The sequence below is a fragment of the Oncorhynchus mykiss genome, chromosome 3 (assembly GCF_013265735.2).
Source record: "Oncorhynchus mykiss isolate Arlee chromosome 3, USDA_OmykA_1.1, whole genome shotgun sequence".
Lineage (NCBI taxonomy): Eukaryota > Metazoa > Chordata > Actinopteri > Salmoniformes > Salmonidae > Oncorhynchus > Oncorhynchus mykiss.
In genome coordinates this window covers 24,843,250-24,863,338 of record NC_048567.1, presented here as the reverse complement: position 1 = coordinate 24,863,338, position 20,089 = coordinate 24,843,250, and the positions used below count along the sequence as shown (strand labels likewise).

The 20,089-nt window shown below is 41.3% G+C and overlaps 1 protein-coding gene and 1 long non-coding RNA gene across 3 annotated transcripts in view; one reads left to right on the top strand and one right to left on the bottom strand.

Moving 5' to 3' along the window:
• The window catches only part of LOC110503966 (high affinity nerve growth factor receptor), a 28,658-nt gene extending 12,846 nt beyond the window's left edge, over window positions 1–15,812 (bottom strand). The window contains exons 1-7 of one of the 2 annotated variants that reach the window (XM_036973022.1): window positions 15,356–15,812; window positions 10,176–10,250; window positions 9,524–9,595; window positions 4,523–4,591; window positions 4,004–4,158; window positions 3,598–3,740; window positions 3,138–3,276 (exon numbers count right to left, since the gene is read on the bottom strand). In XM_036973022.1, coding sequence (XP_036828917.1) covers window positions 3,138–3,276; window positions 3,598–3,740; window positions 4,004–4,158; window positions 4,523–4,591; window positions 9,524–9,595; window positions 10,176–10,250; window positions 15,356–15,549 — 847 coding nt within the window. In that variant the 5' untranslated portion in view covers window positions 15,550–15,812. The remainder of the gene's footprint in view (window positions 1–3,137; window positions 3,277–3,597; window positions 3,741–4,003; window positions 4,159–4,522; window positions 4,592–9,523; window positions 9,596–10,175; window positions 10,251–15,355) is intronic. The other variant, XM_036973032.1, reaches the window with a different exon arrangement.
• A 2,813-nt stretch (window positions 15,813–18,625) lies between these two features.
• On the top strand, window positions 18,626–19,889 carry LOC118944507. Its single transcript, XR_005039843.1, has 3 exons — window positions 18,626–18,860; window positions 19,078–19,232; window positions 19,616–19,889. It is a non-coding gene; the product is annotated as an uncharacterized LOC118944507 (long non-coding RNA).
• The last annotated feature ends 200 nt before the right edge of the window (window positions 19,890–20,089 follow it).

The window sequence follows — 20,089 nt, the reverse complement described above, 5'->3', positions numbered from 1 at the left end:
TGGGATGGTGTTCTTCGGCTTGCAAGCCTCCCCCTTTTTCCTCCAAACATAACGATGGTCATTATGGCCAAACAGTTCTATTTTTGTATCATCAGACCAGAGGACTTTTCTCCAAAAAGTACGATCTTTGTCCCCATTTGCAGTTGCAAACTGTAGTCTGGCATTTTTATGGCTGTTTTGGAGCAGTGACTTCTTCCTTGCTGAGCGGCCTTTCAGGTTATGTCGATATAGGACTCATTTCACTGTGTATATAGATGCTTTTGTACTCGCTTCTTCCATCATCTTCACAAGGTCTTTTGTTGTTGTTCTGGGATTGATTTGCACTTTTCACACCAAAGTACGTTCATCTTTAGGAGACAGAACGCGTCTCCTTCCTGACCGGTATGACGGCTGCGTGGTCCTATGGTGTTTATACTTGCATACTATTGTTTGTACAGATGAACGTGATAACTTCAGGCGTTTGGACATTTCTCCCAAGGATGAACCAGACTTGTGGAGGTCTAAAATGTTTTTTGGCTGATTTCTTTTGATTTTCCCATGATGTCAAGCAAAGAGGCACAGCGGTTGAAGGTAGGCCTTGAAATACATCCAGAGGTACACCTCCAATTGATTCAATTTATGTCAATTAGCCTATCAGAAGCATCTAAAGCCATGACATAATTTTCTCGAATTTTCCAAGCTGTTTAAAGGCACAGTCAACTTAGTGTATGTAATATTCTGACCCATTGGAATTGTGATACAGTGAAGTATAAGTGAAATAATCTGTCTGTCAACAATTGTTGGAAAAATTACTTGTGTCATGCACAAAGTAGATATCCTAACCGAATTGCCAAAACTATAGTTTGTTAACAAGAAATGTGTGGAGTGGCTGAAAAACAAGTTTTAATGACTCCAACCTAAGTGTATGTAAACTTCTGACTTATATGTATTTATATTTCAGCAAAAACCAAGCCATGAGGTCAAAGGAATTGTCCTTAGAGGTTCAAGACAGGATTTTGTTGAGGCACAGATCTGGGAAGGAGTACCAAAATCATTTCTACAGCATTGAAGATCCACAAGGACACAGTGGCATCCATCATTCTTAAATGGAAGAAGTTTGGAACCTCCAAGACTCTTCCTAGAGCTGGCCGCCCTGCCAAACTGGGCAATCAGTGGAGAAGGGCCTTGGTCAGGGAGGTGACCAAAAACCTGATGATCACTCTGACATAGCTCCAGAGTTCCTCTGTGGAGATGGGAGAACCTTCCAGAAGGACAACCATCTCTGTAGCACTCCACCAACCAGGCCTTTATGGTAGAGTGGCCATATGAAAGCCCTCCTCAGTAGAATGCAGGACAGCCCGCTTGGAGTTTGCCAAGAGGCACCAAAAGGACTCTGACCATGAGAAACAAGATTCTCTGGTCTGATGTTACCAAGATTGAACACTTTGGCTTGAATTCCAAGCATCACATCCCGAGGAAACCTGCACCATCCCTACGGTGAAGCATGGTGGTGGCAGCATCATGCTGTGGGGATGTTTTTCAGCAGTAGGGACTGGGAGACTCGTCAGGATCGAGGGAAAGATGAATGGAGCAATGTACAGAAAGCCTGTTCCAGAGTGCTCAGGACTTCAGACTGGGGCACAGCCAAGACAATGCTGGAGTGACTTCGGGACAAGTCTCTGAATGTCCTTGAGTGACCCAGCCAGAGCCCAGACTTGAACCCAATCAAACATCTCTGGAGACCTGAAAGAAGCTGTGCAGCGACACTATCCATCCAACCTGACAGAGCTTGAGAAGATCTGCAGAGAAGAATGGGAGAAACTCCCCAAATACAAGGGGTGTCACGATTGTAGCTTCATACCCAAGAAGACCTGAGGCTGTAATCTCTGCCAAATGTGCTTCAACAATGTACTGAGTAAAGGGTCCGAATACTTATGTAAATGTGATATTTCAGTTATTTTCTTTTTATAAATGTGCAAAAATGTAAAACCGTTTTTGCTCTGTCATTATGGGCTATTATGGGGAGGCAGGTAGCCTAGTGGTTAGAGCCTTGGGCCAGTATCTGAAAGTTTGCTAGATTGAATCCCTGAGCTGACAAGGTAAGAATCTGTCGTTCTACCCCTGAACAAGGCAGTTAACCCACTGTTCCTAGGCCGTCATTGTAAATATGAATTTGTTCTTTAACTGACTTGTCTAGTTAAATATAGGTTAAATAAATAAATAAAATATTGTGTGTAGATTGATGAGTAAAGTCAATTTTAGACTAAGGCTGTAATGTAACAAAATGTGGAAAAAGTAAAGGTGTCTGAATACTTTCAGAATGCACATGCATATGTCCCGTTTATGTATCCTACTGTTCTGAGTTGTTGTACAGAGAGAATACTCTAAGAAATACCCATGTTCTGAATTCTGTCGCTGTACATTTCAAAAGTGCTGAACAAATAGTTATGTTGACAACGTCCGTCTTAGCTGGCTTGTTAATGTCTTAATCAAATTTATGGATGGCCTCTTATCCGCTTGTCGTCCCTTTATGCCATAGTTTGTACATCTCAATTGTCAGTAGAAACCACATTAGTTTTCAAGCAAGTCAGCCACAACAGCTATGGTTTTAAAAAGTCAGTAAATGAGGCTGAATTAATTATTTTGCTGCCAGACAAGGCTCTGCTGATAGCCAGGTGTAGTGGGGTAAGGATTCACTCCATTGCGCTGGAAAGACAATTCTGCTGTTTGGACAGAAGACATTTTGTTGGTATCGTTTGTCCCCGTTATAGTGAAAGTAATGTATTGTTTACTGTTGTGTAGTGGCTTTGCTGGTATGCTTAATTTTTTTTAAAATAAAAAAATTGCTCTACCAAGATTTACATGCTAAAATTGACACTGTACTAATGTATTATTGAGTGACAGCTGATAATAATCATCAAAACGAAAGACCTGTGGCATGTTAAAGCAAAGTGACAAGATGGGCTTACTTTTTGCCACAATTATTAATACTAAGTATTTCATTCTGGGGGAAAAATCTCTGGCTATACACATTGCTGCGAGAGGAAAATTGACACCATTTTTCTCTACCTCTCCTGCTTTCATTGCAGTATGACAGCTCTCACTGAGTCTTTCAGCTTTCAACACCCTGACAGCTTTAATAGTTCATTGGCACTTACATTCAATGTCCAACGTCACTTTCTCTTCCCCAGGCCCGGCCCGGTTCTCCGCCTCACAGGTCAAGTTGTGCAGGTTGTCTTCTGAAGACATATTCCACAGCTGCAGCTCCAGCTCCAAAGTGGAGCCCCAGAACCTCTCCTGCAGATGGAACAAGACACAGAGGACAACAGGGGTTCACAACAATCATGGAGACATTTGAGATGCAAGGAGAGTCTGAAGGGTTATGACAATGTACACAATAAGGAAACCTAAATACACCATAATACTATTTTATTTGTAGTTCTGAATATTTCCTTCCTTCCTTTGTGACCCTGATCATGTTACTCGAGTTTGTCTTTTAACAGATGTTAGACATATTAAGGGGAACAAAAAGTGCATTGTGCAATATCTCAGAAAAAAACACTGATTCTAGCTGGTTTTCCCCAATCAGTATGTCCAGGTGACATCATCACTCAGTACCTGTACAGTATAGCGAGATAGCAGTTTATTCGTGCGCCACCTCACTACAGGCACGGGCACTCCTGTCACCTGACACACAAATGTCAGGTTGCCCCCCTCCTGGACCTTGGTGTTGGCATGGACAATGGCGACATCCGGTACAGCTGCAAAACAATGGACCAAGAATGGGTTGGAAAATCTATGGTCTGGACCGGGGTACTTAATATTGATAATGGTGTTTAATAGTAATCCAATCAGCAATGCCACTAATGCAATACAGTCTAATAAAGCCTTGTCAGACTACTTCTACAGTGATTGAACTATACGTGTATATGCTATTCATGCATATATTACTTAGTAATAATAAAGTAAAAACATATTTTTTTTTTATCTCTGAACTGAGTAAAAATCTAGCAATTCAACTCACTGCAATTCTCCATCACTAAGGAGTCCAACCGTCGGGCATGGCCATTGGAGAGGCAGTGTAGCGGTTGGTTGTCAAGGTCACTGTGGTCGTTAAGCTGCCATTGCTGCAGCCAATGGATATCACAGGAGCACTCAAGGGGGTTGTCCCTCAAAACCCTGAAAGGGAACACAGAGAAAATTGGTCTGTTAAATCTGAAAGTTCTCCCAATCGTGAAACCTTCTTCTTCTTTCTAAAGGACTATACAAAGTATTCAAGGTAGTTATTACCAAAGACGCACACTGCAAATAGAACATTCTAGAATTTAAGAAAGAGGGGAGTGAATAGAGAGTAAAAACTCAACATGGAAAATAATTCATCAGTGAAATATGTGTTGAAAATTCTCTGCAATCAGTTCCAAAACAGATTGAAAGGGGTCTATGTTGCTCATACAAAGTGACCATCTTTGAGTTGATATTTCAGTCACAGGTTGACTAGTTGAAGAGAGTACAGAAGTGGTGTTCTGAGGGGTGTTTTACTCACAGGTTGAGCAGGGGAAGAAAATGGAACACCTTCCAACTGATATGCTCCAGGGAGTTAGATGCCAGGTTTCTGTGTGATACAATATGGCAACATCAACATCCATTCAACAGGACATTCAGCATATAAATGGCAAAAAAATAAAATACAGTATTATACAATGTGTTGTTGAGCCTATGATCCCCTCCCCCCCTCCCTCCTTTCACACATGTTGAGTTTTGCATAAGAATGGTCTGTGCACGGCAAACAACTCAATATTTAAAACAATTACCAGTATAAAAGGAATCGTTTTGTTTTTGCACTGTTTCCATATGCTCGTCTTTAGGTGTCCAGCGTATTAAGAGTCCTCACATTCACACACAAACAATCAGCAGTCATTACAGCCTTTCTGTTTGTTACGTTCACACAGGTATTTGCTATATCTATTCAAATGAGTTTTTCTGTTCCACCGTGTGTCTGACACATGTTGTATTCTCAAATGCTGCCATAATGAGGACAAAAAAATCCAAGTCTGTAATATACTTTTTTTTGCGTTATCTATAATCATTTTTGGGATGAAGTAAATAAACATTCATCTGGAGAGATGGTTTTGTAAAAATGTATGTTTTAATGTTGTTGAAATAAATCATACTGAACTGATCCCAAGATATGACCACTCAGTGCAGAACAATGCGGACCTGCTTAGAATTACTCTCTGCGTGGACACATTGGTGCCTCCAGATGTACTCTGCTTAATTACCCAGGCAAGTCTTTTACATCAAGTGCTACATTCACAAACATCATTGGCGCACCTCTCGCTGTTGTCTCACTGTTCTGTACATTAGGTGCTTAGCCCAAACACTTCTCTGAGACGGTGGTCATAATGCATGGTCATCGAACACTACTAGAGTGCTCAAGTTATATTAGCCTGATGATGCTGCTTCTACTTGTATGAGGAGAAAGGAGAACAGAATTTTACTATATCAAATATTGTGTATTAGGAGTATGAGGTTAATTCATTTGATAAAAAAAGCTTAAATATTGTGGGCGATTGGGGCCTCCCGGGTGGCGCAGTGGTTAAGGGTGCTGTACTGCAGCGCCAGCTGTGCCACCAAAGACTCTGGGTTCGCGCCCAGGCTCTGTCGTGACAGGGAGGTCCGTGGGGCGACGCCCGGGTTAGGGAGGGTTAGGGAGGGTTTGGCCGGTAGGAAAATCCTTGTCTCATCGCGCACCAGCGACCCCTGTGGCGGGCTGGGCGCAGTGCGCGCTAACCAAGGTTGCACGGTGTTTCCTCCGACACATTGGTGCGGCTGGCTTCCGGGTTGGATGGCGCTGTGCGGCTTCGTTGAGTTGTGTATCGGAGGATGCATGACTTTCAACCTTCATGTCTCCCGAGCCCGTACGGGAGTTGTAGCGATGAGACAAGATAGTAGCTACTAAACAATTGGATACCATGAAATTGGGGAGAAAAAGGGGTAAAAATTCAACAAAAAAATAAATAATATTGTGGGCGATTGGCAGATGTAGCTTTGGTAGACCTACATTCAGATTGTAAATCAAAAGAAAATTTGTATTTCTGAGGCATATCACTGCTTAGATATGTTATCCCCTAGTGTATCTCTTTAAACGTGTTGCAGATCTCTGAAACGCTTCTGTGCTGGCAGAGGGTGTAAATAAAACCTCTCAGAAGATGACAGCGGACCACACTGGGGAGGCACCTCCTGCAACCGATACATATTCACTCTGGCAGGGCCAATGGGGGCCAGCAGGGGTTCAATTATTTGTTTTCCTTGCTCCCAAAAGTTAATGTCAGATGGGTTAGCCATTGGGGCTTATCTATTACCAGCTCGATTCCTCCCGGGCCACAAGGGAAGGGAGGATGGCCGGGAATGGCAGCTGCTCCTAGCTGTGCTCACGCACAGTATCTTCATTTATGAACTGGGTGGTTCGAGCTGTGAATGCTGATTGGCTGACAGCCGTGGTATATCAGACCGTATACCATGGGTATGAAAAAACATGTATTTTTACTGCTCTAGTTACGTTGGTAAGCAGTTTATAATAACAATAAGACATCTCAGGCGTTTGTGATATATGACCAATATAGAACAACCCTTAGCAGTGGTATATTGACCATATACCACACCTAAATATCTTAAGGAACAAGGAAGGGGGTGGAGGAGAAAATATCCTGGTATGTCTTGAGAAGTTGCCCCCCAAGTATAGTATCAGAGCCCCTCCCATGTTCTCACCCATTTTGGGTGGCGTTCCCAATCTAAGAGACACATCTGTTACACCCCACAACCCCCGTCCTCTAAATATTGATTAAGCGATAATGGACCCTTAGTGGAGTGTATTTATTATGCAGCAGTTGTCGATAATCCACCAAAGTGAGCGAGTAAATGGTGACTGGTGGAAGTCTTCTCCGATTTCACCAGACCCCATCCCCACCCCACCATCCCTGAACCCCATTCAGTACCCTTCCCTCTACACCCCCTCCTCCTCCTCCCAAACCGCCTGTCTTTCAGATAAACAACATCGGACATGTCACACATGTTTAGTAAGATAATGAGGACAAGATGGTGGAGACAAGGGTCAGCTACTGACGGAGGGATGATTGGCATGGATACGGGCAGTATTGGGTAAGCTACCAATTACCTCACACTGTAAGAAGTTAAGCTACACTAAAGCTACCGTCAAGAAAAACATTGTTTGTTTAACTAAAGTTACTTTGAAAAAGTAGTTCACTTCATCCAAACTACTTTATGTGAAAATTAACATATCTAAATCTGAAATGTCACAGACTGCAATTTGCAAGAACAGATCAATCTGGAGTCAGTTGTTAACAGAATTTGTCATTTCTCCTATTGAAAACAAAAATGATGTTTTGTGTGAATATTAGGCAGGTCTGATGACGAAAAAGTAAGTAAATTCTTGCCTACTTCAACCATATTTATTTTATTTTATAAAAAAAAAAGTAGTGTGTATTTCCAGTAGTTAGCTAAACCACTACATCATAAGAAACTTAGGTTGGAGTCATTAAAACTTGCTTTTCAACCACTCCACACATTTCTTGTTAACAAACTATAGTTTTGGCAAGTCAGTTTTGACATCTACTTTGTGCATGACACAAGTAATGTTTCCAACAATTGTTTACAGACAGATTATTTCACTTATAATTCACTGTATCACAATTCCAGTGGGTCAGAAGTTTACATACACTGACTGTGAGTTGACTGTACCTTTAAACAGCTTGGAAAATGTCAAGCTTTAGAAACTTCTGATTTAAGTAAATTGGAGATGAACCTGTGGATGTATTTCAAGGCAATAGTACGCAAGTATAAACACCATGGGGCCACGCAGCCATCATACCGCTCAAGAAGGAGACTCGTTCTGTCTCCTAGAGACAAACGTACATTGGTGTGAAAAGTGAAAATCAATCCCAGAACAAAGAAGACTGCTCCAAAACCGCCATAAAAAAAGCCAGACTACGGTTTGCAACTGCACATAGGGACAAAGACCGTACTTTTTGGAGAAATGTCCTCTGGTCTGATGAAACAAAAATAGAGCTGTTTGGCCATAATGACCATCGTTATGTTTGGAGGAAAAAGGGGGAGGCTTGCAAGCCAAAGAACACCATCCCAACTGTGAAGGGTGGATATATTGGAAATATTGAAGCATCATCTCATCTCATTACATCAGTCAGGAAGTTAAAGCTTGGTTGCAAATGGGTCTTCCAAATGGACAATGACACTAAGCATACTTCCAAAGTTGTGGCAAAATGACTTAAGGACGATAGAGTCAAGGTATTGGAGTGGCCATCACAAAGCCCTGACCTCAACCCTATGGAAAATCTGTGGCTAGAACTGAAAAAGTGTGTGTGAGCAAGGAGGCCGACAAACCTGACTCAGTTACACCAGCTCTGTCAGGAGGAATGGGCCAAAATTCACCCAACTTATTGTGGGAAGCTTGTGGAAGGCTACCTGAAACGTTTGACCCAAGTAAAACAATTTAAAGGCAATGCTACCAAATACTAATTGAGTGTATGTAAACGTCTGACCCACTGGGAATGTGATAAAAGAAATAAAAGCTGAAATAAATAATTCTCTCTGCTATTATTCTGACATTTCACATTCTTAATATAAAGTGGTGATCCTAACTGACCTAAGACAGAGACTTTTTGCTAGGATTAAATGTTAGGAATTGTGAAAAACTGAGTTGAAATGTATTTGGCTAAGGTGTATGTAAACTTCCGACTTCAACTGTAGTTAATCTACAACCAAGTGCAAAATGTAGTTAAATTACTAGTTGTACAATATGTAGTGCACTACTTCCCAACATTACATACGTGCAACACTGATGCTAGTTTGCTAGTTTCTAGTGTGCTGTACAACGTGTCTTTAGAGGGTAGTTGAAGGATTCCATTTGTGAGAAAGTTTGGATCACAGTGTTAGAAACACAAACATCAGAAAAGTAATCTACGATTCATCCATCAGTGTTTCTTTTTCTAATAAAGTTGATTCAAACTTTTTAACAAGTGGAATCCATTTCATTTCAATATGCTAAACGTGGTCCAATATGTTGTACGTTGATTGTGACTACACTTGTAAAAACAGGTTGGTCTACATTGTGTCAACCCAATCCTGTTAACTTTCAATTGAAATGGCATATTTCTTGTAAAACAAATTTAACACGCTGTTAGATCAGAGGTCAGAATCTGTCCCACATGACCCACTACTGTTGAGCCTCTGATAGTACACCAATGCATTCTGTGCCTAAATAAATTACACAGTTTTACTGTTGAATAAAATGGTATCAAATTAATTATGATTACATTTCAGTAATTTGAATTTGTATTCCAGCCTAAATCTATTGTTCTGCAGTTTATATATTTTTTTGAATAATAAACTCAAGAACTCAAGGCTCGGGGGACTTCCCCTTAATTGACAGCAACAAAGAGCCTGACCCAAACATGGGTCGAGACATGACAAGGAAAGACAATCCCTCTGTAAAGCCAAGGACACTTACACATATTGGAGCTTGAGGTTGTGTTGGAAAGCATTCGCCGAGATGTAGGCCAGCCTGCAGAACGTGACCGTGCTGGGGGGGTAGAAACACGACAGACAAACAAAAGACAGAACAGGAAGTGTGAATCACTGATTATGCTACTAGTTAGCCACAGTAAATCCATAGTGTGTAAGTTAGCCAGTCTGTATTAGCTGTGTTAGCTAGCTCCAGACCATATCCTTTCTTTGAATACGCTAGTGGTAAGGTACTCAGAAGAAGGATTTAAATGAAATCACTGTACAGGACTGCAGGTCTCTGCTCAGAATAATGGCTAATGTGCAACACAGGAGGTTTACCCCCTTGATTGAAAGAGCCATAAAGGAAATGAAATGTTGAGTTGTAAAGTTTAGTACTGCAGATTGCTATAACAAGGTAGAGGGTATATTGGAGAGGGTGAATAGGGAGGGTGGAGTGTGGAGAAGACCCCTCCATCAATGACAGGACCAACCAAACATTTAAAGCCAAGTCAATCAAATCAACTGCTAGGTGTATTGTAGCACATTTCGCATATGTATGTATTTCATGCAGTAATACCAACAGACATCTACAAATATATTATCATACAACATTAGAGAAATTCTGTACATATGACATATTATGCAGGGTTACTCACAGATTCTTCAACTCTCTATAGTTGGCAAGGTCTACTTCTGTAATGTTCTCCAGGTCGGCTTGATTTTCGATGTAACTGGGTAAAGAAACAAAAAAGAAATACAATGACATTCAGAGTTGATTTGAGTTTAAAAAAAATGTAAAGCAACAAAAAAAATCTACTGAAAAGTAAAATACTAAAATACTGTATGAGCTTCATAGGCTTATTATAATTTTTACCCACAGCAATCCAGGCAGAGCAGGACAGTTAATGTAACGACCAATACAAAAGGTTGTACATGTATTAAATGTGATGAAAGCCCTAAAAAGGTACTGAATTGACACAGTACAGCACTGAGTGTTATATTTCATAGTGAAATTCATGAGTGCATTGTCCAAACCATGGGCCTTTGTGGGCTAGAGCCTGACAACTGATAGCATAACCAGACCAACGCAGATGCAAAGACAACTAAATCTACTGTAGAGAAGACTTGGAAAAAACCATTTGTCTTCTTGCGAGACACTCATTTGACATTGCTGATGGTAAATTCTCTTCAATGAGTCATTTTCCACATTTCCAGACGCACCTATTATTTCACGAGGGGACAGTATGTCAACTCAACACTCATTTAACACAAGGTCACTTTGCCCTACTCTTGAACTACAGTATCTTGAACCTCTTTGTATATTCCATCTTAGAACAAAAATGTGCTATCTAGAACATAAAAGGGTTATTTGTCTGTCCCCATAGTATACAGTATAACCCTTTGAAGAACCCTTTCTGGTTCCAGGTAAGACCCTTTTTGCGGTTCCGTGTAGAACCACTACACAGAGGGTTCTACATGAAAACCAAAAGGGTTCTCCTATGGGACAGCCGAAGAATCCCTTTGGAATCCTATTTTTCTAAGAGTGTACTGTACAGATGTAGGATCATAATTTGAGCCAGTTTGTTACAGCAGGAAAATCCTCTTGCAGCAAAAGGAAATGTGAATTATTATGCAGATTATAATTATTGGACATTTTTGTGGGGGTTGATACATTTTCCATAAGGGAAAATCAAGTCTGAAATGTCTAAATGTGATTACAAACGTCGGAAGCCTTTTTAGACCTCCTGCATTGCAGAAAGGTTATCCTGCAACAGGTTAAGATCCTACATTTGTACACGATGTGGCCAGAAATTGTACATTTTATATGGACTGTTATATATGATATTTATGATATTACTGTATCAATAACCAAAGGTAAAGCAGCATAAAAGGAACAAGGGGGAAACATTTTCCTCTACTTCAACAATTTTATCAAGAAAAAATCCAAGCTTTTTCACATACAGTATAGCCAAATATGATAGCTTAAAAAACAGTACCCAACCCTTTTTCAACACCTGGGAAATTTGTCATATATTGTCATTGGTATCTGGTTGACATGACAACCGATAACCAGATTACAACCAGGTGAAGACCTCTCTTTCTGATCACTAAAAATGTCCTTTTACAGTCAGTATACAACCTGACCATGACATCACTAAAGACATCAGCCAGACATCATTGCAGCCAGTTTTGCCCGCTGGGCAGTGCCCCAAACATCTCCATCACCAAATATTTCCTTCTTTAACAGTGAGGCACTACTGATTCAGTCTGTCACTACGCAACACAGATATTTATTTCACCCACGGAGCAGTAATGTAATTGCAGGACAGGTGGAATGAGAATCACCAATCGCCCCTATGCTTATTGGATTGAGCCAAGTGGGTCATATTTCATCTAGCGTTCTCAGACGGGCATCCGCTGACAATTGGCAAAATGTAATTTATAACTTAGTGCATGATGAATTTGGGCCCCTGTTCCACAGTTAATGGTTTCTTGTTTGTTCCCCTGAAACACATGCCGAAAGAGCAGCTCTTGGTTATTGATTGAATTGCTTAGAACTCTGCTGGAGTTCTAAGTCACAAGTTAAGCCACAGGTACTGATATATACAGTGCCTTGCGAAAGTATTCGGCCCCCTTGATCTTTGCGACCTTTTGCCACATTTCAGGCTTCAGACATAAAGATATAAAACTGTATTTTTTTGTGAAGAATCAACAATAAGTGGGACACAATCATGAAGTGGAACGACATTTATTGGATATTTCAAACTTTTTTAACAAATCAAAAACTGAAAAATTGGGCGTGCAAAATTATTCAGCCCCCTTAAGTTAATACTTTGTAGCGCCACCTTTTGCTGCGATTACAGCTGTAAGTCGCTTGGGGTATGTCTCTATCAGTTTTGCACATCGAGAGACTGAAATGTTTTCCCATTCCTCCTTGCAAAACAGCTCGAGCTCAGTGAGGTTGGATGGAGAGCATTTGTGAACAGCAGTTTTCAGTTCTTTCCACAGATTCTCTATTGGATTCAGGTCTGGACTTTGACTTGGCCATTCTAACACCTGGATATGTTTATTTTTGAACCATTCCAAGACAAATCTCCGTACCAAGTCTCAGGTCTTTTGCAGACTCCATCAGGTTTTCTTCCAGAATGGTTCTGTATTTGGCTCCATCCATCTTCCCATCAATTTTAACCATCTTCCCTGTCCCTGCTGAAGAAAAGCAGGCCCAAACCATGATGCTGCCACCACCATGTTTGACAGTGGGGATGGTGTGTTCAGGGTGATGAGCTGTGTTGCTTTTACGCCAAACATAACGTTGTGCATTGTTGCCAAAAAGTTCCATTTTGGTTTCATCTGACCAGAGCACCTTCTTCCACATGTTTGGTGTGTCTCCCAGGTGGCTTGTGGCAAACTTTAAACGACACTTTTTATGGATATCTTTAAGAAATGGCTTTCTTCTTGCCACTCTTCCATAAAGGCCAGATTTGTGCAATATACGACTGATTGTTGTCCTATGGACAGAGTCTCCCACCTCAGCTGTAGATCTCTGCAGTTCATCCAGAGTGATCATGGGCCTCTTGGCTGCATCTCTGATCAGTCTTCTCCTTGTATGAGCTGAAAGTTTAGAGGGACGGCCAGGTCTTGGTAGATTTGCAGTGGTCTGATACTCCTTCCATTTCAATATTATCACTTGCACAGTGCTCCTTGGGATGTTTAAAGCTTGGGAAATCTTTTTATATCCAAATCCGGCTTTAAACTTCTTCACAACAGTATCTCACCTGCCTGGTGTGTTCCTTGTTCTTCATGACGCTCTCTGCGCTTTTAACGGACCTCTGAGACTATCACAGTGCAGGTGCATTTATACGGAGACTTGATTACACACAGGTGGATTGTATTTATCATCATTAGTCATTTAGGTCAACATTGGATCATTCAGAGATCCTCACTGAACTTCTGGAGAGAGTTTGCTGCACTGAAAGTAAAGGGGCTGAATAATTTTGCACGCCCAATTTTTCAGTTTTTGATTTGTTAAAAAAGTTTGAAATATCCAATAAATGTCATTCCACTTCATGTTTGTGTCCCACTTGTTGTTGATTCTTCACAAAAAAATACAGTTTTACATCTTTATATTTGAAGCCTGAAATGTGGTAAAAGGTCGCAAAGTTCAAGGGGGCCAAATACTTTCGCAAGGCACTGTATATATATATATATAGAGAGAGAGGAGTAGAGGCATAGAGGGAGAAAGTTCAGTACTAGCTGGACATGCTGCAGATGCAGTCTCTCCCTTAACGAGCTAGATGGAGTGTTAATTGTTGAGAGCAGTAGAGAGGAACAAAGACAGAACAGCATGAGATTGCAGCAAACAGCATTTAGTTCTGTGTTACATTTTCAGTACTGTATAGCCTAAGTATAACAGCCATTTTCCAATTCTCTGAAAAGAGTGGATAGAGCTGTGTACTGTAAAGTAACAGATAATTGCTTAAAGATCAATTTTCCAACTTTTGTATAGTTTCAGCCAGTTTTGAAAGTGGTGCTCATGAGCTAAAAGTGGTCCCTGTTTTTGTGTGTACTACATCATCCAATTGTGTCCTATGTCATCCATTTTGTGGGATATCATCTGAATGGTGCAATTTGTGTGACATGTAACAAATCCAATTCATGCCATATGAATCTGGATCCCGTAGCGCCTCTTTATGTGGAGTGTACTGTGTACCCTTTAAAATATTATATGTGTCTCTTCTATGCAGTTTTACTTAAGTATGTATAATCTGTTGGTTAATAGTCCTTCAGGGAACCACAAGCCTCCTGCACAACCACATGTTCTCAATGGGTTTGTGAGGATGACCCTCACCAGGCAAGGATGTATGTATCTGAATACCTTGCTGCTATAGTTCCTCTATGATACATGATGGGGAAGAGACTGTTTGCAGTCACCAAGGCAGAGTATCAGTGAAGCAGTGTCAATATCAGCACAATCCCACAGACCTGATCACTCCACTACCACCAACTCTGCTCTTATCGACAGTGTTCTCTTACAGCGCATCGCGCCCCAGTACAGCCCGTGTGAAACCACCAGACACAAGATCAAACAGCCTCTGTAACCCCAACTCAAAACGGGGGAGTTCAATTTGATGAGTTCATGGAGTGGAATTTGTTCACTGGAAACAGAAATTGAGAAACTCCAGTTGTGCAAATCATGGAAAGAGGACTAGGAGTAGAGGTGTCTGATAAGATGTGAGACGGATCATCTCTGAATACTTTGATACATACTCTTTGAATCTCATGGACTTTTCATCTTTAATAATTGTAATAACAGTCCTGTGAAACTTCACAGGAAGTGCCTGCACAGAGTGTCTTTTACCAATCTAATTTGCAGAAGCAATCATCAAAGCAAGAACACCATTTCAAATGAAGTCCGTTATCTAACCAGCTCATCACCATACTAACACACACTGAAGGCCGGTGGCTTTACAAAATGTACTCCATCCATAGGGTCAAGTAACTCCCCTCTCCTTGAAAATGAATGGAAACCAATCACCTTGATTAAACTCTATACTGGACTATATACACCATCTCCTATTAAGACATGTATTTGTTGTTCCATGCCCAGCATTGCTTCAAGCAGCTCAAGCCGGTCACGCAACCAACATCAGATCAGCAAAGCAATGGATTAACCATTATGCCAACCCAACTCATTATTCACACTACCAGACATCCCATCCAAGACGGAGCCAACAGATAGATAAGCAAAACATGAGCACTTGACAAACACACACAACAAACCCAGCAGAACCAATCAACCAACCAACCAACCATCCATGCAACCAACTGCACTCACATTTCCGTGACGTTCTCGCTCTCCTGTAGTGCCAACATGGGTATAGTGGCAATGCCATTGGGCTCCAGGCACTGTAGCATGGCGAAGGAGCACCGGCAGGCGGATGGGCACCCTCCCAGGGCTGGCACCGCCAGAGTGATTGCCAGTAGTACCAGGGCCAGTGGGGCTGCCCATGGAGCAGAACCCACAGCCATGATGATGGAGATGGTGGAAGAGCAGCTCCGAGAGTTGTCAGTGCAGACTGAGACAGAGTAGGACTAAACAGGAGAATAGACTGGGAGGTTCCACACACAGCAGATCTTCTCTGGGCTGACTCGCAGGGTTGTGATCCCAGCCAGGAGACTCTGGTACTGAGCCACAGGAGCAGCTAGCAGCAGGAGCAAGGCAGGCAAGGGACCCTGGGGATGCTGGTAGACTCAGCCTCCCCACCCTCACCCCCTTCTCCCTCTCTCTCTGTCTCTCTCTCATTCTCTCTCTTTCTCTCTCTCGGAGGGAGGGGCAAGGCAGGCCATTAGTTGACTGTGTGGGAGAGCCACTGTCACCAGACAAAGAGATGAGATGGGATGATGGTGATATGATCGTCTGCCTCTGAGTGAGATGTCTCCTGTCCCACCAGTGGTTGCAGGTGTGAGACAACTAAGAAGTCAGGACTCTTGGGTACCAACCAGTCTCATGCAGTGAAGATGGTTGCAAATGGTAAATCCATCTATCTGCATGGGTTTATGAATGAGGTTACTTCCCTTGTAGGTTTGTGAGATCAGAGCTAATAAGGGATTTAGTGGTGATTGTGGACAAATCGGGGAAGATACAATACTAGGAAACCCTAGTCAACACAACAGGCTATGAGGCGGTCAATCACTTTTTGACAGGGTTATTATTTCATGTAATTATTTCATTCATTTACGAAGGGGTAATTGTTACATTACTAATCAAGCATTCCTATTGGACGATTAATGTATAATGTGATTTTTAATTGTATATTAAAAGCCCCTTGTTTTTGTGTTCCAGGCGGACTCCCACAGAAAGTGATGCAGTCCAGAGGCATGGTGGATCCATGTTGCAACAGAGCTTAAGGCTGAAATGTTTCATTAGAGCACATGGCAAATGTACTGTGTGCTGTATGACTAAGTGATAATGGACTCCTGCCTGCTGGCTTGTGTTGCTGCTTGTGTCCCTTTTCGTTTGGTTTGTAAGTTGTATGATGGTTTTAACTAACATGGATTTTAAGCTAAACGTAAGAGAAAAGGATGTTTATGTAAATGAAATATGGAGGCGAAGAAATCGAATTGAATTGAAAAAACTGTGTGCTTAAACCGTGGCAAACACCAATCCTTAAAATAAATGGGTTTAACCGTTCCTTTTGTTGTTTGCTTCTGCTTTCACACTGCCTGCTCAACCCAGACCCAGAACCTGTCACTTTTCTACCTTGTGACATGGTCATAAGACAGGGTTAGCATGATTAGCTGTAAACCTCATGTCGGAATATCATTTGTAAAGATGACATCATGGCTCAAATATTTCTCGTCAGAATGTTACTCAAGGAAGGCTAAAATAGCTCACTGCAATCGCGCAGAGACATCATGTAGAATTAGCATTACTTGTGGCCCTCCATCTCTTGGCGTCTATGAGACGGAGCCAATTCTTACCCCAGGGACAAATAGTATGCCCCACCCCCATCCCTCTTAGTCACCATACACATGAATAAGGTCATAGTGTCCTGACCACAATTACCAGCTATAAGCTGAATTGCCATTTCTGCTGCAGTAGTCAGGAGATAGTGATGGCTCAGTACTTCCTCCCTACTCTCCATACTTTTACTGAGCTCAGCTAGTAAGATGGGAAGGCAAGAAGCTTCTTCACCACGGAAGTGTTCTAGTGGAGTAGATAAATGTGTAGCATAGTGTTTGATGTGTGAAATATGACATTGAGCATACAGAATGCTTTGTACCAACCATTATTAATGCATGGATTGATACCAAAGTGAAGAAGACTTCAAGCGAAACTTAATTGAATGAGTTAATGTTTTTCAACAGTGGTTTGGTTTATTTTCTTTTAAGTGGCAGTTTGTGTGGCAGCGTACATGTCTGTTTGCATTGAAATGAGGAATGCTTATGCAAAGGAATGCTTATGCATCATATTCCATATTCTCTGAACATAAGAAAATATAGAGAATACATATAGTTTCTTATTTCTGTTTGAGCTAATGTTCCAAATCTATGATGGAGTTAGGGATAGGAAGTCTCCAATAATCAAGGGCAGTGCAGGGTATACTGAATAAAACAGCCAATCAGAACAACGGGTTATCAAATTAAGGACAAATCGCCAATATTCACCATGCTGAAACCTCATCAAGGACCTCAAAGCATCACAGAGGACGTCCTAAGGATGTTAGGTAACATTCCCGTTGGATCCCTTTGAGGTTTCAGTGTGATGTTATCTAACTGAAGTTCTGAAAACGTTCTAGGAACATTAAAGCTCCAATGCAGCCGTTTTAATCTCAATATCAAATCATTTCTGGGTAACAATTAAATACCTTTTGTGACTGTTTTCAATTAAAATGGTCAAAAAGAAGCAAAAATTGCTTCTTAGCAAAGGACAATTTCTCAATCAATAATTTTGCTAGGACAGTCTGGGAGCGGTCTGAGTGGGAAGGGGGAAACTGAAAACTAGCTGTTATTGGCAGAGAGGTTTGGAATTCTCTTTCTCATTGATATATTAACTAATTTACCACATGGTGATGTCACCATGGAAAGCCAAAACTCCATCCCACCAAAACAGGCAGAAATGTAAGGGCGGTCTTTTCAAACAGCTCTTAGACTTAAAGGGTATTATCATAATTTTCACAGTATTATTCCAACCTCATAGTGTGGAAATATACGCTCACTGGCCCCGTTTATTAGGTTACACCCACCTAGTACTAGGTCAGGCCTACCTTGGCCTTCAGAACAGCCTAAAATCTTTGGGGCAAGGAAACATTGCTCAATTGGAATCAAGGGACATAATGTGTGCCAGGAAAACAATCCCCACACCACTACACCACCACCATCAGCCTGTACCATTGACACCAGGTATGATGGGGCCATGAACTTATGCTGCTTACACCAAATCCTGACTCTGCCATCAGCATGATGCAACATGTTTTTAGCTGATAGGATTGGGACCCTGTGTGGTCATCTGCTGCAATTGAGTACCACAGTATGAGTCATAATACCCATAAAGCCTAGCGGTAAAACCCAGAAGTGGTTCCAATCATTTTTTCGTTGGTGATTTTAGAACTACTTCATATAAGGTCAGTGTTTCGTGTTTACCCTGGCATGACGTTTTGATATCCATGCAAATCTCTTTCGGACCAGGTAACGTTTATCAATATATTTGCCTGTAATTACCCCACAAATTGAAATGCTAATTAGCCTCCAATGTGGCTAGCATACAGAACTACACATCTTGACGCAAGCTTTGACATCATCTCTCAATGCAAACTCTTCGACAAGTAGCAAGTATCCTAGTAAGTAGATATTATAGCCTTTTTAGTTTCTTGTGTAAATAATTAATAGTGTTTCTCGTGTGCTGTTTGGGGTTTTAGGCTGGGTTTCTGTACAGCACTTTGAGATATCAGCTGATGTACGAAGGGCTATATAAATAAATGTGATTTGATTTGATTTGATTTGTATTCTTGTTTAGCATTTTCAAATGACCTTTTAATTACTCTCTGGCCTTTGTAGCGAACTAGCTAACCTTAGGGTCTCTCTGTCGATCGGAAGCAAGGATGGTTCTGTGCTATGTACCGGATTGTAACCACTACTCCGATAAGCACATGTGCATTTTACCGTTTTCCAAGCTCTGTGAGCGAGAGGTGTCGCTGGAGCCATGTGATAAGGTAAGCCTTGTTTGCTAGCTGCTAACAATCAATTTTGGTTAGGACAAAGATCTGTAGTTAGCTAGGTTCTTATGGAAATTAGCTAGATACCCACCAGCTGTAGTTGTTCAATGCCCATTACCGTCCTTACAAGTAAAAAGAAAACCAGCATAGGCTAGGATAATGACTGTTTAAAAATGCACACAGACCAGCCTTATTTATTAAACTTATGTTAACTACATTACTTTAGTTGGCTGCTTTGAGCAAAACCTGTATGTAATATAACCTATTCTGGGAGCCTAGTGTGTGTGTGTATGAACTATGGACCTGTTGCAAGTAAGGATGGTCTTCACGGAGGATGTAAGACCCTCCCTACTTGACTTCACTGCCTCTTCAATTGGAAGGTCCCTTGCACCTTGCACCATGCACTTGACCTCCACTACTGCTGTGATGCCCACCAGACCATCCACTGAGGCACCCAGGATCCCAGACCCTGTGACCTAAAGACCTGACTCCTGCATATCCATCCCTGTAGCCATTTTGAATTCCTTGATGTCCTCCTCTTCGTTATCTGAGCCCCACTTTACAGACAACACCCCATCCAATGACTATGAACACCTTGAAATGCACTAGATGTAAGAAATGTGCCATATAAATAAAGTTTGATTTGATTGATGACATTACAGCTCTAGAAATTTTAATAAACTGTAATTTTGTGCATTTTTTCCATAAACTTTTAATTGATAACTTGGGATTTTATCACTTGACATATCAATCATATAGTGGGATCCTATAAATCAAGACGGTGTGAATGCATGTACCCCTCGAATTAATACAGTTGAAGTCAGAAGTTTACATACACCTTAGCCAAATGCATT